Below are 20,119 nucleotides of genomic sequence, written 5' to 3'. Positions count from 1 at the left end.
GTTTTTAGCTGATTTGAACACTTGTATGATTGCTTGCCTTTAGCATCTCCCCTACAAGCATAGCCACTTCCTGTAAGGCTGAGTAGATAGCGATACTTGCAGTCTTCTGGAAGTACTTTACTCTGCCCTCAGAGCTCAAAAAGCTAAGCTCTCAGGCAGCTCAAGATAAGTTTACATTCTAGCCTAAATTCTTAGCCCAGGATTTACTGCATTAACAAAAAAATGTGAAACAAAATATACAGTATCTGAAGTTGACCATCTGGATCTATCAAGCTCAATGTTGACGTTGTATAATCTATCTACATTTAATAGTGAGAACAAGCTAAGAATGGCTGCATGGCCCTTTCTCTACCCTTTCAAGTGACAAGCGCATTCATTTGGAAATGATGCTTTGCAAAAACAGGGCTCAGCACAATCACTGAATTCATAGGGTATGTTTTTTTCTTGTTTGTTTTAAACACTTCACCTGTTATTTAAACCTCTTTTGGAAGTAGGTGGTATTTAATTGTATTCTAAATATAAAAAAAAAATATTTGACTTCTAAGAACAGAAATATAATATTTTGGAATAATTTTAGAATTGAATATATTTTTACATCCTGTCAAAGCCCCAAAACATCCTATCTTCCCAGCAGATTTTCACTTGCTCAGTAGTTCATGCACAGAGGGTTTCTCTAACATCCATTTCAGGGGAAATGGAGGGGCTTGGCAACTACTTAGCCAAGTGCAGTCACTCAACTACACCAAAGCAATGAAGCCTAACCCATCTTGATCCAGAAGGAGCTATTACAATTGCTGAGATGCTTCCAGATCTCCAGAAGCAGTCTGATGAAACAGCAATAACCTTAAACACATGATTAGTATTTATTGAAGAAATCTAGAGTCCAGCAGAAATCTGTTTTCATGATGTTTTATTATTGTTTTTCCACTTACTGTAAGCAGCTTTTGACTCAGCCCTGTCATACAGGTACTGGTCTCCTTGAAATGGAAGCCAGATATTTCCCTTCATTTTTTGTTATAACTCTCATGGTAAGACTAGCCAGAACACAGACAAAGGAACCTACTTAAATGCTGCCTATCTAATCATAGCAATGTCTTACTAGCAATGTAATGAGGGATACATGCAGCCATGGACTGATTCAGATGGGACAACCACCTAGAAATATTTAATATTAATTTATAGATGTCATGAAAGCCACAGCCAGCCCTGTTCTTCACCGTCCAGCACAGTGGGTGTTATCGCACTGCTCCTATGTCAAATGCTAAATAGAAATATCTAGTGAATCACAATAGCTTCCATATTCAAGGACAAAAGGCAATCATTGCTTCATTGCCTGGAACTTAAGGGATGAAGATTAATAATGACTAACATCTGGTTGCTATCAAATCACCCTTTAAGGATCATAGGAAAGCATTTAGCTGAACTAGATAGAAGTATCTGATGTTTCTATTTCACAGTAATGCAATTGGAAAAAAATTCAATCTTCAATAAAACCTCCCTTCTGCTACCCATAGCAAGACCAAAAGATATTACTAGAATTAATAAACCACAAGACAGATATAAAGGAGCCCCAGAGTTACAGAGAGAGGAAAAATGTTGACTCTGGATTTGCATTTCAGGGTAGCTAAGAATAAATTCCAGGCAACTAGCAATATCTAACAACAGGGAAAAGGAGTTGGGCAAACAGAAGCTTAGCCTAGTGTATACCTCTGATATAAGGAGGCCTGCACATGGCTTACCCCTTCATTTTAGTCTTTTCCTTGCCAGAATACCTTGCTGCCACAACAGCAGTATTAAGTAATTTGCACAAAACAGCAAACAACTGGGCTGATACCAAATGGATTCTCTTTTCCCATGATAACCAAGGCCAGCAGCAAGGAAGGGAACAACCTGGCTGCAGCAGGGCCATGGCATCTGTGTCCCCCTCCATCCACAAGAGCTACCAGTGTAGCTCCCACTGAGGACCCCAGAGGAGGAAAATCTCTCCCAGGTTACATCACAGCTGCCACAGTCCATTTCTGAAGGAGAAGAGGCTTAGCCTGCACCATTGATGATTTGCATGAAAAAAGGCTCAAAAAAAAAAAAAAAAAAGACTACACCAAGGTGTAAGGCCATGAGTGATAAAATAAGTTACTTTTGACAAGTTTTTCACATATTAAGAGCTGTTCTGAACATCAGGCTCTGCAGTGAGAGTCAACAGGTGCAGATCGGTTCTCTGTGTCATTACAGTTGTTGTCAAGTGAAAACCAGTGTTCTGCACTTGACAGCACACCGATATAGGGCAGGATGGCTTTAAAGGACACATCTTGCACAATGATTCCTTTCAAGCACCGTGTTTTGGCAGATCTCCATCTCTTGCAAACAAGAAGTTTGACCTGGTGGAATGAACTTGCCTAGAACTTAAGATCTCATTAAAATATATAGTTACTGTTCTTCATTACAGCAAAAAGCTTAAAATATGAAGGCAAGGTAAGTTAAAAGCACCACCCAATAACTCTGTGCATACAAGACTGCTACAGCATTTATATCATTTACAAAAGTCAGGGAAACAATACTGATTCTGATCACTTTAACTCCTCATGTTCAGCATATAGAAAGGCTCCATACCTGTATCTGAGACAAAGCAGGGCACACCAGTACAGGGTAAAGGCTTGTTGTCTGCTATACACTCACAGCAAGACTCAGCTCTCCAAAAAGCAAAGGCTGAAGGAGATGCAACAGTAGGAAGAACAGGCTCTGACTAATAGAGTATTAGGAGGGGAGATAGAAAAAGACCTTCTAAAACCACTGATGAGGCAATAACAGGAGTTATAAGACTTTTAGACTGGGCTTAACCTGCCCTCCCATCCACCCCTCAAAAAAAAAAAAAACCCAAACGTTAAAAACAAACCACCCAAAACATCCCAATCAGACTTCAACCAGATTTGAGAACAAGACCTTCTGGAAAAGACAAGATCTTCTCCCTTCATCCCTGGGATGCAAAGATAAGGACGTACATAACATTTACCCAATGCATCTCAACTCTTCTCTTGCTGATAATTAGCATCTTTTTAAATACTGCTTTAACTACCTGAATTAGTCAAGGAATTTCAGCTTTCATTAGATCAGGTATACCTGGCAGACAGGAAATACAGCAGCTAGAAAAAGTCTCTAGAGATACAGCAGGCAATACTTTGTTTACAGGAGCTGAAAACTGCATCAGTAAATGGAACTAAAGAATGGAGCTTTCATATATTAGGACTCCCTAAATAAGGAAAGCATAGAAAAATAAAGTATATGGAAGAGCGTGAAGAAGTGTTTACTATTATTGCACAAATTTTATTTCTGTTTTTCAAAGTTAAGCGTAACTGCCATAATAAGAAAGAAGGCTCAAACCTCCTATGTTTTACACAGTAAGTATTACTTAAGTTTGCACAAGATACATCTGCAGTAAGCCAACTGCTAAGTTTTCATCCCAATGCAAAGTAAGGGAAGACAAATACCACAGGACAAGAATTGGAACCTAAGTTCTATGTTTGTCTCTCAGCAATGACAAATAGTGAGCCAGGAACAGATTTAAAGTTAAGTGAGAGGCAGAAGAGCTGACCTAGAAAGGACATCCTAAGGTTTCATCTGGACATTTTTTTCCTGGTTATTTCATGGTCACAGACTACTCAGACAGTACAAAACAATGGTGAAAGCAGATTACATTCATCCCATGAAATTCTGCTGTTTTGGTAACTTCTTGTGTTTGTCTTCTCTCCCCTTTCCCAAACTTCCTTGGTTTGGTAGCTTTCTGACTGTGCTCCAGTAAACAACACAAGTCTTAGTCTTTCAAGGGTCATGTTGGTTAATGTTTTGTTTGCTTTCACTGTCTTTGCTATTAAATCCTAAACTATAACTCATACCTTCAGAACAAGAAGCTACCAGAAAACATTTTCATTAAGTATATTGACACCATGCTTTTCACATAATTACTGTTGCAAATTGTCATTTGATTGTAAAATATCTTGGTTATAGAAAGAGCTTAATCTGACAAATTCCGAAGTTGTTTAACCCAGGGGTCAATGGTTAACAGATCTCACTGGACCCCAAGAAGCAGAAGGCAGAAACACTGCAAAGGCTCAGCAGAGCCTGTTCCCCTATTTGTGGCTAATTTCTGTGATAAGTACACAGGTATTATGCTTTAGCAATTACATAGCTAGGACAAATGTTGATAGAAGTATATCTAAACTACTTCTATCATTAGATGCAAAGCGTTGTTTACAGCAAAAGCAGACCAAGTTTAGAACTCAACATCTGGATACAGCAGAACAAAGCCCTTATCTGTACAGAAGTGATCTCTCATTAGCACTTGTTCTGAAGGAGGAATAATATTTGATTTTTGAAATTCTGTATTAGTGCAGTTCACAAAACTTTTTTTTTAAACCAAGACTGATTTATTGCTGTTCATAACATTATACAAAATATTTTGTCCCCAGAAGAAAAACTGAATTCCACTAAGACTGTGTGCTGGAAGTCACAGAAAGCCAGGAGTATCAGTTCCAGACAATGGTCACTGTCTTGCTGCTCACCATGTTACATCACTACCTGCCATTTTCATTCATTGCTATCATGGAACATCCAGCCAGACCAGATGGGAGAAGGTGGTATTCAGTGTGTTAAGACTTGCTAACTCTTTCTGTCTGCTCAGTAGTACAGCCTCAAGCAATTTTGTCTGTTCCTCGCCCCACCCTTTCCTTTTTAAGGAAAAAAGGGAACATCATCTATTTTTATCCTCATACAAAAAACATTCCTTATGTCCCCAACCCTTCCTTCTCTGTTATTCTGTCTTCGTGGATTATTTGACCTCACTGACCATGCTGGGACACACATCCTGGGAGTGATTTGAAGACCTGTTTGGAGCTGCTCTTCTGCTTAGGTCAGCCCTAACCCACACATTCATAGGTTCCCATCTTCAAGCCACATTTGCCTCTGTTCTTAATGCATTTCCTCTCCCTGCAGCTCACTGTCCATTTTGTCACCTTGGACTAATTCCTCACATAAGGACCATTTATGATGGTTGGCAGATTTTCCCAAAACATACTACAAGTATAGGGAAAGAGGAACAGTGAGAATCTTGCTTCAAAATCAGGAGCTGGTTTAATCACCCGTTGAACTGAAGCCTCTGACTCAAAGGCACATACTGTCCCCACACTCCAAGCGTGCCAGTGGAACAAACATGCCTGTGTTCCCCAACAGTTCAAGCCTTTCACCCAGAACAGAGCACTTATCTTTCTTTTTCCCTCCTTCACTGCTGATAAAACCATTCAGATGCAATGTTATCAGAGAGAGCATCTGAACTTTTCATCTGTTTCTTTTACCTAAATACATTTATCCTAAATATTGCTATTTCCTTCTCCAAAGCCTGTGCTTTGACAGTTGCAATGACAGCAGTTAACCATCTGCCCTGCACAGTGTTCAAACATTTTCATTCTCTGCCTGCACAGCAAAAAGCCATGTGCATTACAGAAACACCATACTTGCAGTGCAGTGTCTATAAAAGACACCGAGACAGGATATTCACTGTATTCATCCCTAATCTATTCAAATAGGTCACACAGAGTTCAAACACTGCACAACCACTGCCAGATAGGGTATCTGGAACACAGCATTTTCTCAAGTACTTTGAAAAAGCATAAAAAGCACCTTTGCACATGAAAAACCAGATTTAAACAATGTCTAAGTCAGAATCTTCAGGTCTCCTGATTTATATTTGTTTACATGTGACACCATATTTGTTAAATGCTTTTCTAATTGCTCACATCTAACAGGAATAGGAAGAAAAATGGCAGAGGGAACATCACAAAATACTTCAGCCACTTGCATCAGGTCCCTGCTCTTGAGCAGGCATTAACTTAGCACACAGAATAAAGAGCAAAGATTTGCTATCTGTGATTCTTTCCATCCAGATGAGTGGAGCTGCTGCTGCTGACTTTGACAGACAGGCACAGGAATGAACGTGTAAACAGCTGAAGCTAAGAGATTGCATTCCTTAAGTTTTAGGAAAAAGGCTATTAATGAGATCCTTAGAGACATGGGTGCCTGTTTCCTTACAATTCACATCATGGAAAACTGTCAAGCCTGCTGAATACATGAGCAAGTCAAACGAAACAAAGCTATCAATCCCCTCTCACACACTCCAGCACTTTCCCAGAGTGGAGGAACAGGTTGGGTTTGCTACAAAGCACCTACTGAGTGGTTCTCACACAGCTTCACTCACAGCAGTGGCAGGAGTCCATCTGTGACACCTGTGCAGGTATGCCAAATTTATAATTCAAAACACTTCTTCCAGTCTCCAACCTTGAAAATCCACCACAGGGCTCCAGCTCTCTAATCTATTATTTACAGCTGTTTAAAAATTTCTGCAGATCAAGTCACAGGTCTTTAATTGTTCAGCAGGTTTACATCACAATAATTTAGTGAGTTCAAGTTAGGAGTCTTACCTTTAATATAATTGAATACAGTTCACACAGAGCACTGTAAGCCAGCATAGCTAACAGCAGTGAATTACAACAAAGGCTCATTTTTATCACCAACTCAAGCACTTTTGACTCTTAAGACTATGACCTCTATTCAAGTCAGGATTGCACTTTAAGCTCATTAAGCCACTTTCCAGGACACACTCTGTCAGGGCTCTTCACAATTTCTGAATATGTGCCTTGAGAGAAACTTTCCAACAGATGATGCGTCAGGAGAAAAGTGCCTGAGGTTATTCAGTTTTTCTGGCTCCTTGGATCAGACTCCTCAGAGTAATACGGTCATCACAAAAACATTCTGCAACACTGACTCAATAGCATTTCAACATTTAAATGTCAGACGTGGATAAAAGCAGCATTGTGCAAAAGCTCTAACAACTGTTATTTTAGAAAGTGCTTTATCAGACATTACCAAAGCTGTACTTCTAAACAATGCAGTTTTCTTGTTTCGCTTGCATGCTCTAATGCTTCCCAGACACAATACTTCTAGTAGGCAGCCCTGTGAAAGGATTTACTTCAAGCTTACAACCATTTTACACTCAACATGTGGTTATTTCCAAAAGTGACATATGGAAGTCCACATGCCTTGTGCAAGATACATGGACACCCATAGATCAGCTAATGCATTCAGGCATCCCTGTTCCAAATATCTTGCTGAGCTCATCTTAATGGATGTTCTTCTGTGGCAGGAAGACATCTCGTTCTGCTGTCACCAGTCTCATTCTCACCTCTGGATGCCTGCTCCATCCTACTGCCACACTTCCCTGGCAAAGCAAGGGTAGAACTGTGCGCACCTCTGAACTGCTAGAGGCATTTAACAAAAGTCTTCTGAAGTGTTCTGGACAGGTTGAGGGGAGGGAGGAGGTTGACACCCACCCCATACTCTCCATCCCATAGCAAGGGACCCTCTACCCAGTCTGTGGGTCTGGTACCTACATGCCCCTCATCTACCCACTGCTGAAAGCTTCCCAGCCCAGCAGGCAGCCAGGGATGCCTGAAGAGGTGGGCAACTCAGCTCCCATACACTTCAATGTCAACCACATGCATGAGCTGGGATAAGAATTCCAGAAGTTAAAGATTATCTTGATATACCACACTAAGCTAGTTTGTGTGACATGACTTGTTCTATGTGTTCTGTTGCTCTTTCCTATTGTTTTAAAGGTAGTTTTCTGAAGTCTTAGACTTGAAACTAAAATATTGATTAAAAGAAATAAAAATAAATAAGTAGCAGAGAACGGTCAGGAACTTTGCTTAGCCACTCTTCAAATGAAACTGAGAAGTGGGAGATCTAAAGCCAATATAAGGAAGTAATTCCTTTAGTGTCTTGTTAGCACTTCAGCCAAGTTCAGGTTTTTTTTTCCCCTCTTTTTTTTGTTTACTTTTATTCAAATAACTGAACCTTCTCATGCCCACCAAAAGCACATAGCATTCAGTTTAAAGCAATTAAATGTTTATTGTATTTTGATACTCTCCTAGTTAAAAAAGGGGCTGTTTTCTGAAGTTTTCTGAAACACTAGAAAGCCACTTTCATATCAGTTTTATTTTCAACATTTGTGAGGCAGAAAGAACAAGAGCAGAGGTGCTAGAAAACATCTGATCTTCCTAGAAAACATTCAGGTGGTTCTTGCACTGTCTTTTAACCCTACTCCCAGCCATTCCCATAAGCATGAGAAGGCTAAAGACTCAGTACATCCTGCACATTCCTTGTTATACATTTTTTTCTTGCTGCTGAACCATAAACAATTTTATGCTGCAGGCATGCAAATTTTTAATAACAGCCACCTACTTGCTCATATCTTGAGTTACATGAGAGGCCACAGAGCACACAAAGCATTAATTATTAATCTAATCATGTTACTGAAGTACCTACTAAGCATGATCTTCACAGAAGATCCAATTCCTCCAGTGTCACTCAGTTCACAGACAGCATGGAAACAGTATATCCAGAGAGCCTTGAGAACTATGCCCTGAGAAAGTGACTTCTTTTGCAACAAGTGGATATTGGCTGGATAGGTGTTTCATATTTGAAATTATGAGAAATAATGAGAATTCAGCACTGCAATTAAGGTATCCATGTTTTTAGGAAGTCTGTGAAGCAACAACAGAGTTCAACCATAGATTCTGAAATGTAATGACAAATAATAAATGAAAAGTTTATATTTAGAAAAGAACCAATCCAAATGTGTCTGTACTACGGAAAAAAGCCAAAGAAATTGCATCAAATAGTCTTTTGCCAGTATGCAAATTTTGGCCTTGATTTTAGAAAGCAGATCCAATATAAAAAACAGCTCTGCTAACCCCTTTGAGTACACAGTGCTTCAGCAGCCCTTCACAGATTTCAGGTCTCAATCCAGCAGCTCCTGTCTCTTCCTGGGCATCTTAAAGGCCTGTCCTGTTATGTGCCCCATTATACCCCTGCTTTTCTAGTCCTTTTTGCACTAAAGCAGATGTTTAGTCTTTTCTTAGACATGCTCAGTAAGATCTACTTTCTCACATGTTCTCCTAAGAAGCAAAATAATTCCTACTGACATTCAAAATATTGCTGCAACCTCAGCCAGTAAACATTGCAACTAAGTTGATTCCTACCAGTTCCAGTCACTGAGGTCTCAGGCAGACCACACCTTACCTAGCAATAGCTCTGTAACTATACACCACTTTCAGAAAGGGTGTCAGATCAAGAATTATGCACTTCCTGATTCTCCCTTATGCCATAAAAATGTACAACCCTGGTGTAAACCAAATTGCCTGGAACAAACTCCTGTTTTGAAAGTATGCTCTCTCCTATGACTTCTCATTAGACAAAGTAATATGTGTCAGCAGTCATCATGTGATACCATTTAGCCTTGAGGAAGTGGAGAAAATGTTGAAATTGGAATAACAATATAAATATATTTATTTAGCAGCAGATCAAGGTCTCTTTGTGGGGAACAGAAAGAAGCAGGAATGTTAACAAAGTAAAGGCTACATTGTTTATAACTGTCCACATTAAGCTAACCACAAAGTTAGATCAGTCACCTTGGGGAGGAAAACAGGAGAAAGGAAGAAAACTGAAAACATTCTGAAAGCAAAAATCTGTACTTAGACTTTTCAGAGACACTGAAATTTAATAATAAAAAAATGTTTTTCCCAACCCAACACTGTGCTCAGCATAATGCAAAGTTTTGATTTTTGCTTTAGAAAACAGCTAAAAGAAAGCACAACTCAGTTAATGGGTGTATCAAGTTGATTCTTCCCGTTTTCTGATGAACATCTACAGAACAGGGAAGTCCTACAACCCAGCTTCAGTCACGAACCCCCTTGAACTCTGGTCCAAACAGCACAGCTGAAACCAGGATCTGGCACTCCACCAAACACACTGCAAAGCAAATCCCACATGACCAGCTGTGCATCACATAAAGGCAGACACGTTCAAGTTAAATGTTCTGCACTTTCCTTTGGCTGTAGCAACTGAGGTGATGCAATTTATGGTTGGGAAGTTCTCAGGAAAGGAAGGCAGCTCAACTTGCAACAGGCACCAATTCCAGCTTATTTCAGAGCTTTCTTTCTCTACCAGAGAAAAGAGACTTGGCACAACCTGTAGATGTTTGATGTGTATCTTGGTATTTACCCAACTTAGAGGATCTTGTTTGACTGACAGGTTTTAAAGGCACTTCTACTTAAAGGCACTAAGGTTGCAACTTAGTATACATTTAATGCTTTCTTTAGGACCCCTGATAAGTCCTGCGGGTGGTCAAAGTTGGCAGCAAACGAGCCAGTGGAAAGACAGCCTGTAGGGCTATCATAGAATCACTCAGGTTGGAAAAGACCTTCAAGATCATCAACTCCAACCACAGCCAGACCGTACTACCCTACCTCTAACAATCTAATGCTAAATCATGTCCGTGAGCACCACATCCAAACAGATTTTAAACACATTCAGGGATGATGACTCAACCATCTCCCTGGGGAGCCTGTTCCAGTGCTTAGCAACCCCTTCTGTAAAGAAGTTTTTCCTTATATCCAACCTGAACCTCCCTGGGACAACTTAAGACCATAAAGGTATGTTTTCCTTCACTTCAGTCCACCATTCCCTTTCCCTCCTTAATCTTAGAATCTTTTAAGTTGGAAGGGACTCTCAAAGACCATCTACTCCAATTCCCCTGCAATGAACAGGGCTACCTCCAGTTAGAACAGACTGCTCAGAGCTCTTTCCAGCCTGACTTTGAGTGCCTCTAAAGACAAGGCATCTACTATCTCCCTGGGCTACCTGCTCCAGAGTCCCACCACCTTTATTTTAAAAAAAACTTCTTTATTGCCAAACTAAATCTCCCCTCTTTCAGTTTGAAACCATTTTCCCTTGAACATTCATGACAGATGCTGCTAAAGGGACTGTTGCCTTCTTTCTTATGATCCCCCTTTAGATACCAAAAGCCCACTCTCAGATCACCTCATAGACTTCTCCAGGCTGAACAGCCCCAGCTCTCTCAGCCTGTCCTCATAGGAGAGGTGTTTCATCCCTCGGATCATTTCTGTGGGCCTCCTCTGGCCACAGCACAGCTGGTCTATGTCTCTTCTGCCCTGAGGATTCCACCTCTAAATGCAGTACTCCAGCTGAGTTTTTACCAGCACGGAGTAGAGCAGCAGGATCATCTCCTTCATCCTGTTGGCAATACTTCTTTTGATGCAGCCCAGGATGCAGCTGACTTTCTGGGCTGAAAGAACACATTGCTCACTCATGTACAGCTTTCTATCCACTGGTACCCCCCAAGTCTTTTTCAGCAGGGCTGTTCTGCATCCTTACATCCCCCAGTTTGTACTGATTGCAGGTGTTGTCATGATCCAGGTGCAAGACTTTGCACTTTGATTTATGGAACTCATAAAGTTCACCTGGGCCCACTGCTCAAGCCTGTCTAAGTCTCTCCAGGTGGCATTTACCACACCACACAGCTTGGTGTCTTGCTAAGGGTGCACTCAGTCTTACTGAGGATGTCATTGATGAAGATACTATAGAACATCAGTGCCATTACTGACCACAAGGGATACCACTTCCACTGCTCCCTGTTATTGTTCAATGCAAAGTGGCAGTCAGTGCCCTGGGCTTATCCATGCCACAACAGTATGATCTCTGTACAGCAAAGGTGCCTGAGTACAGCTGTAACTTCTGTCACTTTCACACATGAATTCTGCTTTAGCCACTGTTGACAGACAGATGAGTGGGTTTCAGAACATTAAAACAATATTTTTCAGTATGTCTAAAGATAATTTCTTTCACTGCACTTTACACCTTTACTTGCTACATCTAACTTTATAAAATGCTACCAACCTCTTTGATCATGATCAAATTTTAGAAATAGATAAAGTGCAATAAATGGCAGAAGTGTTCAAGCTGTCAGACTAGAGTTATCACCTTCCTTGAGGAGCAAACAGCACCAGTAAACAAAAGCCTTAACAACCCAGGTGGGAGCAGTAAGAACCAGAATCATATCCAGGCTCTCATCTCCACTGCTGCATAAAGCAATACAAGCAGGCCATCTCTGCACCTCAAGCTTTCATAGTACATATTTACTATTGCAAATCTATGATCTTTCTTCCCAGGGCAGGCTAGATACTTGTCCTCTGAGTACCTGGGAAGTTACGCGTGCAGTTAAACCTCAACCTGACAAACAAATCTGTACTCAATGCATAGTGATAATTCTTCTCTTAATTCAGAAATGAAAATCTGCAAGATTTTCCTGTTCAAGATAGTAGAGTTGTCACACCCGCAACCAGTGGAAAAATGCTTCTGAGCCTGGGCCTGTCTAGAATTCACAGCTACTGAAGTTGTGCGAAATCCTTCCTAGGCCATCAAATTTAATTCCCTTCCTCTCCTGGTAAAGTAAAGACATTTTGTCTTTACTTCTGTAACCAATTTTAAGTTTAGTCATCAAGAATTATGCAAAGTGTATAGTAAAAACATTGCAGTATATCAAATGACCAGGGACACGTGTTAATGCTGCTAGAAAGAAAACTGCTACCTCCTTTCTTTATCCTATGGCGTATGCAAGATTAATCCTGTACACACTGTGAGCAATTATAGCATGGATATTTTGGTCAACCATTTACCTTCTAATGAAGAAGAAACAAGTACTATCATTGATTTTCTATTCTACACTGGTCTTTAAGAAATCCTCCAATCATCTTATGGAAAACAAGAGCCCTTACAAGTAACATTTGTTGTTTGGGCTTTGAAGAAAGCACTCCTTTGCACATGCAGTTGAGTAAGTTTAATTAACTCGTGCTATCCCAAGAAAACATACCAGTCACTGAGTTTGGCTAAAAAAAAACAAAACAAATATCACTTACATTTTCAAAATAATTTCTTGTCTTAAAGAATCTTTTCTCATCAATGTTACATGTGGTACAAAAGAAATTACCCTGAAACCTTACCCATGCTACATTACAAAGTACATGAAAGGGAAGAACGGAAAAAAAAAAAAAATCAAGCAAAAAGTGAAGTACCAATAGTTGTTTTCACAATCCTCTCTAACTTGAATATGGTGGCAAGAACTTGAGGGTTTTAACTGGCCTCAAACAGGAGTCAGCATACCCAGCACTCATGCTGTGATTTCATGCTGTGATTTATTCCATTCATTGACATGCCAAGTTTCAAAAGCCTTGCCTGCTCTCAGGTGTGCAGGAACAGCACACAGCTTACTCATGAAACAGTGTAGAAGGACTCCCTAATGGTTTACAGCAACAGTTGAATATTCCAAACACTAACTAAAAGATTAATCAGTATCTTTCCACCTCCAAAGCTGCTGTCACAGGTTCTTCTCGACAATAACCTCACATGAATCCCTTGAACAAGGCAGAAACCTACTCCTCCCTGCATAGCTCAGCCCTAAGCTTTCCTTTGCCATCACCAACAGGGTAGATGTGGAAGTTCTGGCTAGTAACATGCAGGGAACCCCACCTCAACATCCCCTTGCAGCCTGCTTCCCTATTCCTTGGTAAGCTGCCTACAGTGCCCTGATGATTCAGCCACTACTCACACCTTAATAAGCCACCCCCCGACCCCCCACTCCAAGTCACATTAATATTAAATAGGAACACACAGGGTGCAGAGTGAGGCCATCTAATCTGACAGGCAGCGAGGCTCATGTAGGGAATATAAAGGCAAATTTGCTTCTAAGTCTCACCACAGGTCATCTAAGTTGCAACAGAGAAAGTGAAGCAGAAATGAAAGTTCCATGTGTTATCATGGTGAAGCTGAACCTACAACTGCACCAGTATGAGGGTGCCAGAACACAGAACTAGCTTCAAACTGCTTGCTTCTCTATTAAAAACAAAAGCTTCCTTTTACAAGAGGGTACAGCCTAAAACAAAAGGAAAGCTTTAGGAAAGAGCTGGTTCTAAAATGACTGTGCTATTAGCTTCAGTGCATGTTACAGGTTAAGTGCCATACAGTTTAGTGTCCAGAAAAAACCCAACAAAGGTCACATCCATCATTACTCAGCAGCACTATTTGACAACTATACAGACAGAGCAGTGACCCATAACATGCAGGAATTACCTCAACATCCCAATGAGCAGGTCAATGCATGCTGTACAGAAACAGGAGTTCTTTCATAAGCAGCACAAAGGTTTCCCTCTCCTTAAGATCTTAATAGTAAGACTTTTTATATGCAAATATTGCTATCCAAGCAATTATTTGGATTCACTGATAGGGTTGACACTTGCAAGTGAAAACTGCCAGTTGTATGACTACCTGGAACAAAAATGTGTTTAACTCAGTAACCTGCAATCTGCTAGGTGACAAGTGCACTTCCTGATCAGTAACTGAGGAATGAGCCCATTTTAGGGACAGGTATATCACTGCCCATGCAGCCAAATAGGATTCTTCCAATAATTTAATCTCATGAAGCATTGTACTTTCATATACTTGGCCTTTACAGAGCTGATGCTTTACTGCTCTATTAGACAGAGAGAAAGGAGAGATAAAGTTCATAATCTGCCAGATGTCAGTAGGCTACTACTGCATGAAGAATGGTTTATGATAAACCCATGCAGACCAGGTTACCAGAAAGTATATTAACATTTGCTGCTTGTAGTCAGTCAGTCATACAGGTGTATTACAATTTTACACACTTGTCTTTAAGCACAAAACTTTGAAGACTTTCTGTAGCATGAAAGAAAGAGGCTGAAAACAAAGCACTTGAATTGCATTTTCACCCATGAGCCCCCAGGGCTGCACAGGTACTACTGTCTAAGCACGAAGAAATAGCACCAGATAGCCTGGTCAGCTCTCTTTTTGTGCTAAGCCTTCATAGGATATCTCCAGGGTGGACTCCAAAGCAAACACCCGTGGTCCCTCCATCCTGACAAATGGCACATCTAGTTTTCTGTAGTGTAATGGTAACACAGATCTGTTAGCTTTAGTTTAACCAGTTAAGTGCTTCAGGGCTTGACCTTTTAAGCATATTAAACTGCATGTGCATTTTCACACAACAGCTTCCAACTGTGATCTCATCAGTGACCAAGACTGCAAATAGCCACTGTAAACCCCTACTACAAAGACCAGGGCAGGTTTTGAAATCTAAAATGGATGATTTGATTTCCTATTATAAAAATAAACCCATTCTTCTCCATTTCCAAATTTCTCCAAAGGAACTCCCACCATAGTTCTCCTTCCCCATCTTTATGTCCTTTCATCTCAATGTTTTACATGACTACTTGTGCTGATGAATGGATGAGTAAAAAAGTGAAGAAGAAATGCTGGTTGGTATGATTATGCAATTGCAGTAGACACTGCAAAAGTGTTCAGAGGAAAAGTGAGTAAGGTGAGGTATCCCATAGTGCAAACTCAATCTTAGTACTAGAATTTATAATTTCCAAGAAGAAAAACAGTACTTGCTTAATTATGGATTATTATAACCCTCATCAGCTGCGACAGTTTTACTGTAAGATCAACTTGCATTATTGCCAAAACTTCAATCACATTTTAAAAACCCTCAGATCCGTATTCTCATTCACAGACAGGTACATGCACAGAGACAAGCAGCAGCAAAAGCCAAACTTGAGGCAAAATCTGAGATAATCTTTGGAAAGGAGGATTTTGTGGCAAGATCTGTTACAATTTGCCTTTTCCAGTAAGGCAACAGGGTGTGTGGCATGGCTATTAGTCAGCCCCTGTCTTTATCTTTCAAAGATAAAAAAAACAACTCCTAAATGATACTGCAAAGTATTAATGTAATTACTGGTGAGACTGTTCCTTAGAACATTTACATTTACATCGCTTGAAGGGAGAAAACATTTATCCTTGGTTTTATTCTTCTCAAGAGTTTAAAGATACTGGAGGCTGTTCATTAGTCTTCTACATTTTTAATACGCTAAAAATTTTCCTTAAAGACAAAAGCAATAATGCCAGTTACATATGGACAATGACAACCATTATTTGTCCTCAGATGTGATTTTAGGCAGAAAAGGACCAACAATCTAAAAAGGATCAAATATTTTCTCCCCAGTATGATATACAACATCCTTTTTCAAACATTACTGAACTCTACAGATACTACAGGCCTACTCATTGTGTTTAAAAAAGTTTCCTACCCTGTATACCTACACAAATGCTGTGCTTAGCACAGAAAGTACTATTTGCAGAATGCCAGCAGCAGAAGACTTTTGTTTTAAACTCAATTTTTATTAAAGCTAGTTAAATTAAGTGTGCAGAGGTCTAGAAAGCAGTTGAAAGTATGCAACCACAACTGTAATTAATTCCAGCATTTTGAAGTGTTCCTATAAAACTATACATTGATTAAAAATATTGCCATAGAGCATAGCTTGTCTTAATATTGTATACAGAGCCATGTTTTGCCCCACTCCTCTGGTAAGTATTGCTCATTTCTGCATTTATTCCTCTTAAGTATGTGTCAAAATGCATTGTTGGCACACTGCTGCTCAGCTGTTTCTGCAGCTACCAACTGAATGAAAAAAAAGCATTGCATTATCAATTTCAATTGTCATTGCTACCTATAGAGCCATGAATACATGGCTCATACAGATATTTGCAAGGGTGTTTTCACACTAGTGAGAGCCTCTCCCAGGGCAAAGAATCCTGATGCAATTGGATTATCCCCCAGAAGCTTGCAGTGAAGGGAAAAGTCTCCCTCACTCTTTCTGCACCATCCGACAGCAACCCCAAGCCTCCATCACCACTAGCATCACCCTATCCCCCCTAAGCAATCCCACCTTCTTCCTTGCCTGAGCAGCTGTTGCCTTGTGTTGTAAACAAACTCAAACAACTGACTGCAAGCAGTTCTTCCTCTTGTCTTTGTTGGTTTTCCTGTCAGCTCATCTCCATGCAGAGAAGAGCACCCAGCAGCATCATGCTGCTGCACTCACTTAACTTGTGACATTTCCGCTCAGCAGTACTGCCCGGGAACTACAAGGTCTCCTATACTCCAGCACTCACACAGCTCACAGAGCAGTATTGGCAATTAACATTAACATTCCAAATACTGAGATCCAGAAATGCTTTCAAGTACTTAGCTAGAAACTCCAGGACTGTTGTTTGCTGTAAGCAAAACTAAGTTGTGCTCAGAATGCTACTACTGGCACAAATCCCCATGAAAGTAAATAAAAGAGATAGGAGGGAGAAATTACTGAGAGCAGATGCTAATTAAATTTACTAATTGTAAAAGCAACATAGCCTTTGTTCATGAAGTTTCAAGGATTACTTCAATTGCTTATTATTCCTGCCTTGTCAGAAGCCAGTAGGATGTGGAGTTGAAATAAGTAAAGGAAGAACCTATAGTAAAAATCAAAGCTTGATTCAGAGTGAGGTTCCTCTTAGTCAGGTGGAGCCCTGTTGCACCCCATCTCCTTCCCTCTTGTCTGCACTGATTCTGCTGTGACCCCACAATCAGACTATTCAGCTCGCTAAAATGCTAGCAAACTAACTCAGCAAAAGAGCTGCAGATTTCCTGGCTGTGTAGCCAGCTGACTCAGCTGACCAGGAACTATCTCCTGCAACTGCACAGTGGAGGCAATGGGAGTGCACAAGACAGGGCCAATGTCATACTGCTGTCAGAGAGGACTGTCACCTTAAATATGCAAAAAGGGAGAACAATCTACATAAAAAGAGGAAGAAAGCTCAAAGGAGGCAATACTTGCCACAGCAAATGAGGCAATGCAGTGAATAGGAAGATGAAGAAACAAAGGCTGACTTTTACAGCAGTGACTCTAGAACACATTAAATGGCAGCTAGCTGCCCCATAGCTGCTAGGACTGCAGCTGTCAGTGCCAGACAGTGATTGAGCTGAGCATTGTAGACTGAAAACCCATTGCACTCTTCTGTTGTTGATTCCTGACTGAGGTACCCTAGGTTGCTCCATCCTAAGGATCCCATGATTTTGCCATCACACTGACATTTCTCAGATCTCATATCTTGTATTTCTAACTGTCAATGTAAAAGTTTTCCCTTGCATACAGAAATTTCTAGGAAGGTCATCCAACTAAAGATTAAGAATAACAAGTGATCAACAACTGCAAAATGGGACAGTTACCAACAGAACACCACAGGACCAATGGAGCACATCAGGCATCTTAGAAAATTCTGATCAAACTCTGAGCATGAAGGATACTTTTGCAAATGATAATGGCAGCAGTCTGAGCTATTCCAAAAGCACAAGGATATCCCACCTTAATTTCTTAGTATGTAATTGCAGAATTTGTTTTGAGAATGAAGAACATGTGATGGTATCATTGTGTAAGAGTAATAAAATCTCTTGTCCGTGCAGATCAGTGCTGCACCACAGGCTGCCACTTCAGAAGAGAAGTAAACATGACCAGTGTGTTAAAGGAGCTAAAGGAAGAGCACAGTCCTCCTCTTACTGCTCTGCCTGCACTTCCCACACATTACCAATAAAACATTCAGATTATACAGATCATTAACCCAGTAGGTAAGATCCCAGGTGATCTGCCATCTTAGTAAGCCAAGTCACTGCACAAGAGTACTGGAATGGAGAAGGAAGGAGGACCACACATTCAGGACGATAAACGTTTCCCCAGTCTGCCACACAAGCCTGACTCATCTTATAAAACCACAGATCTAGGTTTTAGCACCCAGCCCTTGCTTTCATTGAAATTGGTCACCACAGCAACTCTGAAGATATGTTCTTGACTACTTAACTCTTTCTTTCAAGGAAACTTTTCACATTGGGCACTTGCTTTTTATACTGAAATTCTACACATTCCAACATTGAGTTGGAAGTGTTTTAAGTATCACAATGCTCAGAAACACAGCATGTTTTTGTGTTTCTTCTTCAAAACCTCAACATTGTATTTAAAGACCATATGTGAGAATGCTTTCATTTACTTACCTTTTTGCTTCTTCTAAGTGACAGAGGTACTCATAAGCAATGTTCTGACGCCTCCTTTCATCCATTTCCTCCGCTGAAAGCCTTTCATCATCCACAATAGCTGCAAACAGAAACCCATATCAAGTTACACACAAGTCAGGGGTGGTTTAGAGCAGTTTTACTGAAAGCCTAAGCAAAGAAGAGAAACTAAGATGGTTGTCTCTCCTCCAAGAAAGTGGTCTTTTATGGCACTGAAACATTTAGACCACCAAAAAGTGCTTTTCTCCTGTAGGATGAATTTCTCAAGTTTCACTTGTTCAGACCCAGTGGCTCTCATGTTTGTCTACCACCTGGTTTTGTAGCAGAAACAAATTCTTATATAGGTGGGGCTATGTCTGGGAGGTGACAGTTCAAGCTTACGCTCAGAGGGGTCTGGGGACTGTCTAAGTGAGCAGTAGGTGGAGAAGCCCCTTGCTAAGCACAGCTTCAGCAGGAGGGATGGGAATGATGCACTGCAAGTATGTCTCAAGGGCAACTTGGGAGTCAGCTGCAGTTTCAGCAAGCTGTTAATCTGCAACAGAGTGAGCTGCCTCTCACTGATGGGCTCTGTGATAAGGGCTGTAATCAAATGAAGGAGCTGTGGTATTCATACTCCTTACTGCTGAACCACATCACTTCCCATTAAGAATGGCTCTCTGCACATCTTCAGCTAGAAGCATTCCTGATCATTAACTACTATCCCATGACTGGACGGATCTCCCCCTTTGTAGGGAACATATCCTTTGTGAGCAATTCTTCAGTTCTTCCAGAAGTTTGGATGTTTCCAGCAATTAATCTGAAGGCCAGTACAGTACTACAGAATTCTGTCTGAGTTTCAACCATAGCATGAGGCTTATGCTGAAGGAAGGCTTCAAAAACCAGTCACCAAAATGACACCCTGTTTGTGCTGATGGCTGCCTGACCTATCCTCCCTCATGTTTCCCAACCACACATTTCAAGTTTGTGCCAGAGCTGACTAACCTACGACTGTGTGAAGCAGAAAACTCCCTGCTGGAAAGGGAGAGTTGTGACAAGGCTTGCTTGTAGAATCAGATCTTTGATCTGAGTAACTGCACAACTGCAGCCATGCTCATACAAGCAGAAGGGTGGGGACAAACAGGGCTGGGCCAGACACTTTCTGCAGAGTCACACAAGCTGAGACCATCCAGAAGTATCTCCTGTAAAAAAGAATCATCTCTTCTCCAAACGCACTGTTAAACACTTCTGTGAGCTGCCATACAGATCATGCAAGCCATGAGCAAGTTT

The 20,119-nt window shown here is 40.7% G+C and overlaps 1 protein-coding gene across 6 annotated transcripts in view; it reads right to left on the bottom strand.

Annotated features, from left to right (window-relative positions):
- The window catches only part of IQGAP2 (IQ motif containing GTPase activating protein 2), a 116,106-nt gene that overhangs the window by 77,393 nt on the left and 18,594 nt on the right, over positions 1-20,119 (bottom strand). For all 6 annotated transcript variants that reach the window (XM_065739761.1, XM_065739765.1, XM_065739763.1 and 3 more), the window contains exon 2: positions 18,836-18,935. In XM_065739761.1, coding sequence (XP_065595833.1) covers positions 18,836-18,935 — 100 coding nt within the window. The remainder of the gene's footprint in view (positions 1-18,835; positions 18,936-20,119) is intronic.

Source organism: Cyrtonyx montezumae, unplaced genomic scaffold (genome assembly GCF_038088225.1).
Source record: "Cyrtonyx montezumae isolate F1298 unplaced genomic scaffold, pur_monq_1.0 scaffold_25, whole genome shotgun sequence".
In the NCBI taxonomy this organism is placed as follows: domain Eukaryota; kingdom Metazoa; phylum Chordata; class Aves; order Galliformes; family Odontophoridae; genus Cyrtonyx; species Cyrtonyx montezumae.
Note: the sequence above shows the minus strand (reverse complement) of the source record. Positions and strands in the feature narration are given on the sequence as shown.